The sequence below is a fragment of the Octopus bimaculoides genome, chromosome 1 (genome assembly GCF_046866305.1).
Source record: "Octopus bimaculoides isolate indiv1 chromosome 1, ASM4686630v1, whole genome shotgun sequence".
Lineage (NCBI taxonomy): Eukaryota > Metazoa > Mollusca > Cephalopoda > Octopoda > Octopodidae > Octopus > Octopus bimaculoides.
In genome coordinates this window covers 52,834,737-52,849,523 of record NC_142928.1, presented here as the reverse complement: position 1 = coordinate 52,849,523, position 14,787 = coordinate 52,834,737, and the positions used below count along the sequence as shown (strand labels likewise).

At 35.6% G+C, this 14,787-nt stretch overlaps 1 protein-coding gene across 3 annotated transcripts in view; it reads left to right on the top strand.

Annotated features, from left to right (window-relative positions):
- The first annotated feature begins 8,962 nt into the window (after positions 1 to 8,962).
- The window catches only part of LOC106873283 (centrosomal protein of 83 kDa), a 28,734-nt gene continuing 22,909 nt past the window's right edge, over positions 8,963 to 14,787 (top strand). The window contains exons 1-2 of one of the 3 annotated variants that reach the window (XM_014920586.3): positions 8,963 to 9,054; positions 11,902 to 12,109. In XM_014920586.3, the coding sequence (XP_014776072.1) occupies positions 12,087 to 12,109 (23 nt within the window). In that variant the 5' untranslated portion in view covers positions 8,963 to 9,054; positions 11,902 to 12,086. Of the gene's footprint in view, positions 9,055 to 11,901; positions 12,110 to 14,787 lie in introns of those variants that run through there. The other 2 variants (XM_014920588.3, XM_089357680.1) reach the window with 2 other exon arrangements.

The window sequence follows — 14,787 nt, the reverse complement described above, 5'->3', positions numbered from 1 at the left end:
GCTTACATCGATTCCACTGTGATGTTTTGCTTTTATAATAAAATAATTATATACAAATTATAAATATAATTTTTAAAATATACAGTACAGTATTGTTTCTACTTCACAGATTTTCACCTATCGCAGGGGGTTTTGGAACATAACACATGCGATAGTTGAGGGATTATTGTATACATAATATCAATTCCTCATCTCAGAAATATAGATTTGTATAAATCAACACTAATTGTCATACAATGGTCTTCCATACAGTTCCCATCCACCAAATACATTCATAAGGCATTGGCTGGTCCAGAGCTGTAGTAGAAGACACTTGTCTAAGATATCTCCTGTTTTGTACAACATATAACGGCTTCACTTTGAGAACATTTAGCTTTCCATCGAAACAAGCCTACCTACGTTACACTTTCATTTCAGTTTTATCAACAACACTTTACACTTTCATTTTATGCCCATCTATAACATCACCACACACACACACACACCTTTTTTTTTAAAACTTTTCCAAATAAGCAGTGAAATAACTTAGAAGAAGTCTCCTCCTCATCATCATCATCGTTTAACATCCGCTTTCCATGCTAGCATGGGTTGGACGATTTGACTGAGGACTGGTGAACCAGATGGCTACACCAGTCCTCAGTCAAATCGTCCAACCCATGCTAGCATGGAAAGCGGACGTTAAACGATGATGATGATGATGATGATGAGACTTCATCTAAGTTATTTCACTGCTTATAACACTTCAAAAACTTATGAAATCATAAAAATTTTATGAAATATATTTTCCAATGTTTGATGTTGGTTCACAAAAGTTAAAAAGATGCAGTTGCTCAGTCAACAAAAACAAATGGTAACGATCAAGTCACCTCCCTTACCCCCTCCCCACTATTTTTCTTAAATAGTTATAAGACAGATGGACACATATTAGATTAGTGACATAATGAAGAGTTTTCCATTAATTTACAAACAAATTATATCAATTATAATAGTTTTAACAGTAAGACTTTCGAACAAATGAAGACAACATTGTGAGAGCAATTATAATTTTAAAGAAATTAATATTGTTCATGTATAGCTAGGAGTATTTGTGGCCAAATGCTCAAGCACCAAATAGATTCGCATGTAATTTACAGCAAATTTACTTTCACATTATGAAACAACAAATCCATCTGTAAACTACTTTAGGAGAGTGAATGAAATATCATACTACAAGATTGCTGAAATAAGTGTCAAATCATTAAGCCAACTCAACAAATAAAAAATATTTAAAAAAACAATTAAGTGGAAGTAAAATTCCAAGCACTTTATGGAATTTTCCATTTGTGGAGATCCTCTCACTTCCAGAAAAGTTCAGATTTCAGAGGTTTTTAGATAAAGAATTACCAACTGTATTAGTTTACACTTAATTTTATCTCACTTTTATGATATTTCTTTCAGGTAAGATTGATGAATTACTTCAGCTGAATGGCTAAAATATTGACTTTTCAGTTATCACTCTACATTCATCTCTGATATGTGAATCAACCTCAGTATATAGTTAGTATTTATTCTTTCAGTGCCAGATAAGTTGAAAGCAAACTAGGCCCTCAGAGGATTCAAACTCAGAATGTCATCATCATCATCGCTTAACATCTGTTTCCCATGCTGGCATGTGTTGGACGGTTTGACTGGGGACTGGCAAACCAGGAGGCTGCACCATGTTCGGATGGTGCTTTTTACATACCACCAGCATGGGTAACTAGTCAGGCAGCACTGGCAACAACCCACATACGAATGGTGCTTAATGTGTTCCACCAGCATAGGAGCCAGTCAGGTGACACTGGCATCGGCCACAACTACAATTTCTCCTCAAGCATGGCGTGTTGCCTGACGATTCAAAGGTACTTTTTAAATGGGCTGATTATGTGATACTGGTATAGGCTACAGCTGTAATCTCACTTTACTTGCCAGGTCCACTCAATCACAGCATACCTCCAGAGGTCTCAGTCTCTTGTCATTCCCTCTGTGAGGCCCAACATTCAAAGGCCGTGCTTCACCACCTCATCCCATGTTTACCTGGGTCTCCCGCTTCCACAGGTTCCTTCCACTGTTAGGGAGCGACACTTCTTCACACAGCTCTCCTCATCCATATGCAGGACATGACCATACCAGCACAGTCGTCTCTCTTGCACACCACATCTGATGCTTCTTATGTCCAACATTTCTCTCAGAGCGCTTACACTCTGTCGTGTGTGCACACTGACATTACAGATCCAGCGGATCATACTAACTTCATTTCTTTCAAGCCTATGTATGTCCTCAACAGTCATGGCCCATGTTTCACTGCCATGTAGCATGGCAGTATGCACACATGCATCATACAATCTACCTTTCACTCTGATCGAAAGGCCCTTTGTCACCAGCAGAGGTAGGAGCTTTCTGAAACTTTGCCTAGGCTATTCTTATTTTAGTGGCAACGCTCTCAGAGCATCCACCCCCACTACAGACTTGGTCTCTTAGGTAATGGAAGCTATCAACTATTTCTAGTTTTTCCCTCTGGCATGTGATGGAATCTGTTTTCTGAGCATCTTCGGTGTTTATTACCCCTGTGCATCTTCCGCACACAAAAGCTCTCATTCCAGTCAGCAGTGATTCCTGATGGGCCGGGTCTTTTCCTGACTTAACTTCTTTAATTGCTTTATCTACCCTGTAGATAAATGTATAGATGCGAAATTAAGTCTAGTTAAATATTTACCATAGTACTGTATTGTTGTTGTCATTCTGTTGCATTGCCTTGATAACATTAATAAAGTAACCAGTTGAATTCATTTCTCTAATGGTGACTTTTTTAATTTTCATATTAGTAAAATAGAAAGAAACCTATTTTCTATGCTGTTTTACTGATACAAGATATACATTTTTAAAAATTTATATACTGTTATATTTCTATTAGATTAATCATGTCTCTGCATAGACATGCTATACACTGCCAGCCCCAGGAGAAGGAGAATTTTAGTGTGTGTTTGAAAAAAGGAGTGTGATGGAAAGAATAGAGAGTGAAATTGAAATATATACATACACACATATACTACACAAGTGCATATACTTGCACACAAATCTATCACATAGACAGATACAGATGTACACAACCAGACATGCATACACATCGCACAGGCATAGATACATGCACACTATAGACATAAGCACATATAGATATATATGTATGTACATGCATGCACATTGCAAAGACATAGATACATACATACACACTGCACAAACTTAGATAAATTAGTCTTGCTATGCCTAAGCAAAATAAGATATATATATGTGTATATATATTTATTTATTTGATTAATGAGAGACAGAAGATGGAAGATATGAAAATTTTTATTGATCACTACAATTGTTTTGACCCATCTAGCATTGATCTCTCATGGGTGGGATACTGAACGTCTGATTTAGTTGTACCTGCCAGTGTAAATGTGTCTCCTCGGGTGATTTCAAGAGGTATCTCACTAAAATATGCTCTTGTGAAACTGGAGTTTATTTTAATGAGATACCTCTTGAAATTACCTGAGGAGGACACATCTACACTGATGGATACAACTAAACCAGACATTCAGTATCCCACCCACAAGTGATCAATTCTAGATGGGTCAAAATAATTGTAGTCATCAATAAAGATTCTCATATCTCCCATTAATTGATTACTTAATGAACACTGAGCCAGTGAATCTGCTTTACTACCTGGTGCAGTCTTCTGCTTGGCCAGCCCCTATCAAACCACCAAACCATTGCCAGCACAGAAGGTGGATGTTAAACGATGATGATGATGATATATATTCATATATCATCATGTATATACACACACACACCACTGAAATGGTCTTTTCTTTGAAAGCCACTGACAATTACTGCTACGTTTTCTTTTCTTTCTCCCATCAATGAGAGAAATTCCATTTTAGAATTTTTTGCATATTGCATTTGTTACTTCACGCCTTCAATAATTCATTTGAATTACTCCCCTTGGCTCATTTGATTTATTATATAAACTCAAATAAAACAAATTTTGTTTTATCTTTTTTTGCATGATCTTTAAGCGTATGTATTCACCAAACATGCTAACTTAATGATAACATGCTTGTGTTGCTTATTAAATAATATAATTATATAGATGAATTGGCAATTTGTAGTTATAGGCTAAAATTTATAATAGTATTTTGACTTGTTCATTTAATAGTAGTTTCACTCCTGCAATTAATCTCCAATAAAAGGAAGTTATTACAATATTATTCAGATGAATTGTAATGTTATATTTTTCATATAACACAAAAAGTTTGAAAACTTGAATGTCACATATTTTATAACATAGAAAATCTCTTCAGGCACAGAAAGGTGGATAATTTTTTTGACAACTCATGCAGAAAGTTCATGCAATATCAGAATATGTGACTTTATGTTTATAGTTATTATTTTCAAAGGCCCAGTTTGTAACCTGAATACTGAAGATAACCAACAAACATATGAGTGTTGGTAGAAACAAAGAATTAATTTTAAAATGTAATAAAATGATGCATCTCAGAAATTAGACTCATAATTTTAATTTAAACTTTTTTTTTTATGAAGTATAAAGGACCCTTTTCTGCACTGTGCAACTTTCAAACTATCTCAGCTCTCAGTTTATATCTGGTCCTTCTAGTAAGGTACCAAGAGGTGTTGAATTAGTATTGAGGAATACTACTAATCACATCTGAACTCTGCAGCATGAAGTAAACGTTTTTTGCTTGCTATGCTCTTAAAACTGCATACACACAAAACTCATTCCAAACACTCCTCTATCTCACCAATCACAATTGAAAAAAAAAAAAAGAAATCTGTTTGATTGGTCCAATTCAGCCTGGTCAATTTTGCAGATTGTATCCTTTCCATCACTTCAAAACTTGCCAAACTCTTTAATCTTTCTTTACAGAGATCTACCCCAGTCATTGTAAATGTGCTACACTGTGTCACATCTCCAAGGAGAGTAACTCCTCCTCCTCTGACAATTACCATATAGTTACTCTCAGCTCCAACATCTCAAAGGTAGTAGAAAAAGTTAAGAATCATTTTGATGGTTTCTCCTTCCTGTGCTCTAAAATTGCTCTCCTATGTCTCTAAACAGAGAGTCAATGTTAAAAAGTAATACTTCAGTAGCATGGGGACATTCTAAGCAAGAAAAGTTTGCTGAAAATGATATAATTGCTCCTGTCATCAGCAAAGCTTTAGACTGTGAGCTTCTAAGCTGCTTACTTATGGGCTCCATCTATTTCTCATTCTTAGATCAGAAGCTTCTTGGGGCTTCTCCAATCCACATTCTGCAAATCCTGGTGTTCTGTAAGGTCTGGTTGTATCTTCCTTTTGTATATTAACACTTTATTTGCTCTTTTCTCTCAAAAACACATTCCTATGCAGATGAATTCCTCTTCACTCCTCCTCAACCACTTTACACACAGTTGACATCTAAACATATATCACTAGAAGTGAATCTCAAAGACTAGGATTCCTCTGTAGGAAGGTCTTTAGAAGTTATGGGCACTGCCTCTTTCCTCTAATTTGGTACATAAAAATAAAACAGGTAAAACAGGAATGTAGATAGCTTTCTTCTAAATGTAGTTAAGGATATTGGTGATTTTAGGCTGTGCTATTTCCTCTAGTGAATCACAGTTGTTAGTATTGTATATTTGATTCTTGAGAGAAAACCTAAGTGCCTACATGCATTTTGACCTTACAATGTAATTTGTTTTTGTAATGAATATACATAGTTAAAGCTGTTACTATTAGCTGTAGATTTAGTGTTGGACTAAAAATATAGGGCTGGAGGTTTGTGTTAGCTACATCATTAAAAATTAAATTAACAGTGACTGATAAATCAGCGACAACAATTGATTTAATGTTGTAGATATTGAAATATCTCATTGATCTAGTGTATAGCTCAGAAGAAAGCTTTAGCTCTTTATAACTTGGTCTGTGTCTATGAAGGGAGTTTGGTTTGATTTTCATGTCATTATTTGACAGAAGCTACATACTGAGTTTTGCTATAGATTTCTAAAGCTACTGGCAATTTGGAGAAAATTAATTTTTCTTTTTTTCCATTTGAAGTATTGATGCTGCTGAAAGAAAATATTTGTAAATTATGGTTGATGAAGAATGTCTCCTTCATTTTGTAGATGTTAGGAGTGAAGAGATGGCAGTACTTAGGAGCATCAGAAGAGTCCCTTCTTATGACAAGTCATGCAGTTGTATTGGAATTCTAAGATTTTAGATAAATGTTACAGAAACTTGTGCACTACCAAGATATCCTTTTCTAAGAGGTGAGGTGCAATTTGGTTGCTATTTCTAGTAGATTGAAGACCATTTGCAAGTTCCTCTCATTGGTATATAAATTTCTTAGTATTCCTTACAAATGTATACTGGAAAGATTTCTTGGCTTTCTTCTAAATATAAATAAACTTTAAATTTTGTAATGAAGGGAAAACATAAGTTTATCTTTTCTTCTAGAGGCACTAGCCAAGGTACATGATGTGAAATAGTACAAACAATTATTGAAAGTAGGTCATACAAATGACTTACTGGGAACTCACATTCTATCTTCATCAACAACCCACTTTTTAAAATAGAACATGTACATGGAAACAATTTTTTCTGCTCTTACTCCCTCTCATGCTTTCTTTAAATTGATGTTTATTTGAGAATACTGGCTGACTGAGAATTCTGGAAGGTTGCCAGAAAACAAGGAGTGTTCAAACAGTTCACTCAAGAATTGAGTCTAGGGAGTGTATCTGTTTCAGGGCTGTCAAATCAATTTAATAATAAAAAAAAAAGTAGCCCCATATTTTCAAAAGGAAGACCATGTTGGAAAATAACCCCAAATAATTTGAAAGTAAATTTTTTTAAATCATTACCCACATGCCCCGCCATATATGAAAATTCTTTTACTTTTTTAGAAAGTTCTTTTGGATTTCCATGTATTAAACAGTGGAAATTACAAATTTAAAAAAAATTCACAAATTTGATTTTTCAAGCCCATCCTCCCTCCCTCATTTTCTGTTCCTCTATCCATATTCTCTCCCATATATTTGCCTTGTACTTTCCATATGGGGAAGCCATGTATTTACTTTTTCAGCAAAATACTCCCTTCTGTTCCTCTATTATACTTTTATATCCTTCAATACTATACCCTACAGTTGAGGCGGGGGGGGGGGGGGGTCTTGCCTTGAAAGCAGTAGGAACTATCCCAAAGCAGATACTGAGCTTAGAGCAGCCCTTAGGCTCATCAGTTGATATAAAATCATTCAACCCATACCAGTACAGAAAAAAATATGTTAAATGACAATGATGATGATGTTGATGATGATAGCCTGCCAGCCAATTTTAATTTTCCTTGCTGATAATTAAACATGATATTCAATAGTATTTTTACCTTTAAAATTTTAAACTTTAAGGCATCAAGAATTCAATTCTTCTCTTCTATAATTTCTTCTTCATTTAGATGTAGATGCTTGAGGCATGTAGCTTTACTAGCAGTTTAAATATCAGCAACAAATGTTTTGTTTGAATTTTATTTTTAGTCTTAAAATTGATGAAAATAGATCCAATCCAGTGTAATTTTGGAGGAGGTTACCCTTGAAAAACACTCTTTCAACTATATTATTATTTTCATGGCACACTAAATAATCAATGTATCTTCTTGCAAACTCAACAATCTAGATACACCAGCTGCATCTTTTAGTGCTTCTACACCAGCTGCATCTTTAAGTGTTTCTACATAAGCTGCATCTTTAAGTGTTCCTAACCCATTAAAAGGAATTCCCTCAGGAAATATACTTTTCCAAACAAGTATAAACAGTTTGAACTATTGGTTCTCTATTTCTGCAATTTTAGATTATTGATCAACCAAAGCTAAAGAGAGAGCTACAAAAGATGGGTGAATATGACTACATCAAACTCTTGGGAGGAAACCTTTTAATCTTTTGAAGAGTTTCAATATTTCTAGGTAGATGGCTAGAAAGTTCTTTGCATGCTCATCTCAAAAAAACTTAGGCATTGTTTTTGTAGTGTTTGTTGGGAATTTTTTTAATGAAATTTTGCTGGGTGAATGGCTAGAGAACTCATATCAAAAGTAAATTTTCTTCATGTAAGTGGTACTGTTGTAGTAGTAGTAGTATGGGGGCATGTGCTGTAACAGCATGTTACTGCATCCACCATTTGTTGGCGATTCCCTATTCTTAGCAGAGGACACCTTTGCACCACTCCAGTGACAACCCTCTGACTCAGGGATCTGTTTGTGTGGTACTGTGATTCAGTTTCATTTTATTTCAAGAATCATATATTGTATATATAAATTTCTTGTAAAGTATAGACAATGCAAAACTGCACAGTTCAGCTAAGATGTTACAGTGATCCAACATTCGTTTTTGGAAAAGCAAATTAATGTTTTCAAATTCACTGAACTCAGACCTCATAAAAATTAGGAGATGTACCATATGGGGAGTGTGAGGGGACATATTTAGAGATAGCAAGTGATGGTGAGAGGAACTGGAGGGGCCTGCAGTGAGTGGGGCCACAGAGCGAGATATGTCCATTGCTAAAGTGAAAGTTAATTCTTTACATCTTGTTCTGATTAAACCCATTATTTCGAACCGCGCATGGATAAAAAATATTATATAAGAGGATTAGGTGGGATGGGAATCAAATTTGGCAGGTAGAATCGTTAGAGCATCGTAACTAAGTACCAGACACTTGGCATTCTGAGTTCAAATCCTATCGATGTGAACTTTACCTTTTATACTTCTAGGACCAATAAAATAAAATATTAGTCAAGTATTGGGTTCCTAATTTTCATTCTAGATAAGAATGGAATTATTGAAGATCTCGTTAGAAAAGTACCCGGACCGAAACTATTCAGTGCTTTGCATGCTGTCACCAAATACGCATGCGTAGACTTGTTTGTTGTTGAGATTCAAAATTTAAGCGTGCTACGGCATGTTGTCTTTCGGTTTTAATAACATTCCAAGCTTTCTCTCCTTTTATATGTCCGTAAGTGTGACCTTTTATTGTTATTCTTTACTTGATTATCAAAAACGAAGATTTGGGTGTATAAATTACAACCCAAGATATATGTATGTAATTGTTGTGTAAATTGTTTGTTTGATGGACTCAATGTTAGTCCTTCGTCTGTATATATAATATATAAGCAATATATTTAGACGAAATAGTTTAAAACTGCAGTACGTTTTTGCTGCGAAACCTTGTTTGATTGCATTCTCTCGACACTTTAAGTTGCTGTCAGACATACCCGGTTAATGTTTCTCTAGACACTTGCCGTATTGTACATACTTCCATCAGTATATTTGTTGGATGAGTGCGGTGTACAACCCTCCAAAATTGTTGCTATAGAAGGTATATATTCATTGCTGTAGTGAACCGGTGGATATATTTTTAAATTGAAATAATTTTCTTTTAATTTAACCTTAGTTGTGGCCATATCCTAACTGAAGTAGCTAAAACCGAGCATTGAAACCGTGTCGCAGATTTGGTTTTACAGAGATACATCTGTCATTACTATAAACAAACATAACACACACACGCTATATATATATACACACACACTATATATATATATATATGTGTACACACACACACACACACTTTATAGGTGTCTCAATAAACATTAATTCAAATGAAACTCAGAATCTTTATTTAGGAATTTTTTTCTGATTTTCATGAACAAAGAATTAAAATTTATTTTTAAATGGTATTTTCAAATATTTATTGCGTCCAGAACTTTTCAGTTGATATTCTTAAGAAATATTCGTTGACTTAAGCCATTTAATCAAACTTTTTCACCTTAAGCTTTTTTCTGTGGTAGTGATGATAATATTTACATTATCATAGACGTCACATAACTCATTTTCGTGATGCAATAGAAGTGATGAACCGTTATGTCATAGAAGCTGAAATGTGAAAAACGGTCAGTTTATTGATTCTTCAATTACATTTTTGTGTTTTGGAGATAATTTTAGTTTGAGTTACAGTATTTTATATCCATTCAGACATTTCATTTTGTCTTTGAGCAAGAAATTAAAATTTTCCAATAAATCTATAAACAATCTGATTTGTTATTGTTGCGGGCGTTTTGTATTGCCTGTTTTTTTAAGATGTATTTACCAATCATAGAACCGGCAATATGATATCATTATAATAATTAAGTTGATGGCCACCTTACAATGTTCATATCTGGCGCCTACCTTCTGAGTTAAAATCCTATTAAAGCCGACATTTTCGATAAAATATATACCCATTTTGTGTTTATTTTGATTTAATAGACGATATCCTTGTTTTATATATGTAGTCTTTCCCTAGAAGATTAACAGGCTTTTGAAGCGATGCAGTTGACCTTCAGTTGGAATTTCTGTAATTCAACTCTTGTAAAAAAAAAAAAAGAAGAAAAAAACCCCTCCTACTTGGCCGTTCAACATTTAATGTTTTAAATAAGGAATCATTAAGTATTGAGATGGCGACAGTTGAAATGCTTTGGGTCTAGATCGCTCTAATTTTTGTCTCACTCATTAACGAGGATATCTTCAGACTAATGCACAGTCTTAAGATAGGTAGGACCATATTTTGATGACTGTTTCCTTTCTTCGGAGCCAGAAGATAATTCAGCCCCCAACAATAAATTGACACAATAAAGCTCGGGTGAGACCCACAATGGAGTACTGCATTCACATCTGGGATGGTGCTGCTACTCACATAGATATCTTAGACTGCGTCCAGGAAAGGGTCACTCAGCTGATTGGTCTGAAGTCACAGGTATGCTGCAGCTTTTGGCCCTCCTCCTCCTGCCTTTTCTGTCACTACTGTAATGGCCTTTGTCTGGACTTGTTCCACCCCTACTCAGGCACTCCAAACCCAATGTCTCTATTCTTCTTCTTTGTTCAACTGCTCCCCACCCCACTCGAACAAGCTCCACATTAATCACTAGCCTCTGCGCTTCCTTCTTAGAAGATTAGTCCTCTGGAATTCCCTCCCTGCTTCTGTAGGTTTTGACTTACAAAGATTCAAGAGGAACATTAATGGCATTGATCTCCCTGATCTTGGAACACCTGCAAAGACTTGGGCACTGCCTCTTCCAGATCCAGTAAGTGAAAGAGAAAAAAAATCACAACAGCTGCATACATAGAGTGCTAGTTCTCGAGTAATTCAACTCTGGAATAATAGGAAAATCTGTGTAGAGTCTTGTAAGTGGAACACTGTAGACACCACAAGAGATTTTTGCCTCAAGTGGGTTGCAGTGAAGGTGTATGTAGATTAATAATTCAAAGGAATAAATATCATTGCAATTGTAGTGGCAGAGGAAGATTGAAGGAACAGCATGTCTGTATGTGAGAAGTTATAGACAGTTGTTGAGTGAGTCTTTGTGAATCAGCCAAATTGCCTTTATAGTAGTCTGTAATGTTTGTATGTGTTGCAGTACTTTCCTGTATTTTCCCAAATATGTGAACATATCCAATGTTTTGTAGTGTCATCATTCAGGCCAAGCCTAGGAGAAAACATATTAACTAAAATATAAGTTAATTTAAAGACATATTAGTACAAAGACATAATTGTAGAAAGTTATTCATAGAATAACAAAGTGGCCAAAAGACAAAATGATTAAAAACATATTACTTGGAGTAAAGGTAGAATATTTGTCAAAATTTTAATATTTTTTTAAAGAAATAAGTGAAAATAAAAATTATAGCATAATGATTTATTGATATTGTAATCAACTGTCATAATGTTTTGACATGTGAAAATAAGACAGAATTCAAAATACATAAATGCATGCAAGTGAAATATATGTCATCAAACATGTACTGAAAAAGTTCTCAAAACTTTTAGAAATAAAGAAGCATTCATACAAGTGGTAAGAGTGCTGTAATCAGCAAGTATTCTTCCCACTGAGGAACAACTCAAGAAATGAGATGCCATTCGTATTCATTGATTAAAGTAGACTCTCAACAGTAGCTGAATCTCTAATAGAAAGTACCAAAAGGTGTCTGATCACTGACAGGATAAAAATAAACATGCTATACACTGAAGCTAATAGGTGAGTCAATTTTTTTTAGCCTAGAATTTGACAATTTGATGGCAGTCAGCTTCATTGGTTAGAAATTATCATGTGGTGTGCAAAATTGATTAGGCTGCAGAAACTTATTTTTGTTTTCAGGGTTTGATTAGGATAAATCTGCTATAAAAAAGATGTTAAGTAATGCAGGATACAAATATACACACACACTGTTTCCATCATTGCATTCACTTGCTGTTATGGAGATTCGTGGTACTGAATTTGTATGCTCATAAAAAGGGGGAAATAAGTTATCATCATCATCATCGTTTAATGTCCATTTTCCATGCTGGCATGGGATGGATGGTTTGACCAGAGCTGACAAGCAGGAGAGCTGCACCAGGTTACAGTCTGATTTGATTTGGTTTCTACAGCTGGAAGCCCTTCCTAACATCAACCACTTTACAGAATGTGCTGGATGCCTTTTATGTAGCCCCAGCACAGGTGCTTTTAAGTGGCCCCAGCACAGGTGCTTTTACGTGGCACCAACATAAGTGCTATTGTGTCACCAACATAGAAGCTTCTGTCTATATCCATCTGTATCACACAACTAAACCAGTGTAATCTTTTCTCTTGCACGTTGCATCTAATTCCTCTTATACCTAACTTTTCTTTTAACACACTAGTATGCTGTTGCACATGTACACTTACATTGCACACCAAATGGAACATACTAGCTTCAATCCCCTCTAGTTTTCACATGTCCTCTACATTCAGGACCCATGTTTCACTACCATGTAGAATTGCTGGTCATATACATGCCTCGGACAATCTTCCTTTCACTCGGAGAGAGAGAGAGACCCTTTGTTGCCAACAGAGGTAAAAGTTCACTGACTTTTCTCCATCCTATTCTTATTCTACTTTCTGTGTATCCTCCTCCTAATTAGGTCTCCTAGGTAGCAGAAATTATCCACTGAAGGGATGTTAACTATAACGGAAATAAAGTATTAATTTCAAAGACTACTGGTGATGTGGAGTTAGTATTGTTCTGTGTATATTATCATGCAAAATTGAAGATATATCACAAAAGAAATACCTCATGATCAACCAGGCTCCACAATCCTAAGTATCATCTTAATGGCAAAAGAAAAATGATAGAGAAACATCCCAAGCTCCAGGTGCCCTTTTTTCATGATATCATTGTAAAATTTCCTAGGCGCAGGAGTGGCTGTGTGGTAAGTAGCTTGCTTACCAACCACATGGTTCCGGGTTCATTCCCACTGCGTGGCACCTTGGGGAAGTGTCTGCTACTATAGTCTGTGTTTGTCCCCCTCTACCATCGCTTGACAACCGATGGTGGTGTGTTTACGTCCCCGTAACTTAGCGGTTCGGTAAAAGAGACCGATAGAATAAGTACCAGGCTTACAAAGAATAAGTCCTGGGGTCGATTTGCGCGACTAAAGGCGGTGCTCCAGCATGGCCGCAGTCAAATGACTGAAACAAGTAAAAGAGTAAATTCTTTACCCTATCCTCCATCAAATGGTATTCATCTGAAAAGAAATTGCCATTTATCACCTCTTCTGAAGACCTCTGAACAATCAAGGAAGATTTTAAAACAAAAAACAAAAATTGATGAGCCTGCTAATGGATTGTGGAGTTGTAGAAACAGTAGAGTATGGAACTGAATGACATCTACTATTTTGTTACATCCTTTTAAATTCTACTGCAGTTGACTCTGCTTTTTCTTCTGGAGTCAACAAAATACAAGGTGTTCAGGCTAAATTTGACGGTATGCATAAAAGGAAAAGAAAGCACAATATCCCATTCAAAAAATAAAAGTATTTTAAAAAGTTGAAAAATATCAACTAGATTGTGGCTGGGTGATAACAGTTTACTCAAAGTAGCCATTCTCAGCTTCTACCACAGTACAAAGACAGCTCTGGAGCCTGGCACATACATTTCTCACTGTCTTCCTGAGAAGATCTTTGAATACCTCCTTAAATGGCCACCAGCTTGGCCTTGGTGTTGCAAGCAGAGCAGTTGGTGTCTTTCTCAACTGTGCCCTACACATAGTAATCCATGGAATTTCAATTGGGGGAATTTGGAGACCAAAAATTGCAGCTGGTGAAGTCATAAAAATTCTTCAATAACTACATCTGACTTTTTCCACACATATGGCCTTCCAGCAGCAACTCTCTCCAACCAAGGTTTGACCAGTCTCTAACAGCCTCACATAGCTGTCTGAATTGATCTCAAGGCCTTGGCGGCATGGTATCACCCTCACTGGAGACACACACACATATCATCAAAGTTTGAGGGAACTTGGTTTTCGTAAGATGTAGGACATTACATGGATTGTAGGCAAGCCACCTGTTATTCTGGGTGTTGTGCAACTGGTCCTGGTAGAAGAACCAGATCATTCTTGGTTCAACAGGATGCCTAAGGTGTCATATAATGGGACTGAACCTGAAACCACATGGTTGCAAAGTGAACTTCTTAACTATTGCCCATTGAAGAGAATTAAATAGAAGTTTAGCTGCATATTAAAATATAAAATTGAATGAATTGTTTATAGGAAAAGGTTTTGAATATTTAATAACCAAATTAAGACAAAAAAGAGTGAAAAATTAATCTACCATTGTGTAATCTGGTAAAACCAGTTTTAGGTGTATAATGCAACTATTTTGTTTTAATATTAAAAAAATACTTCAAAAGAATAT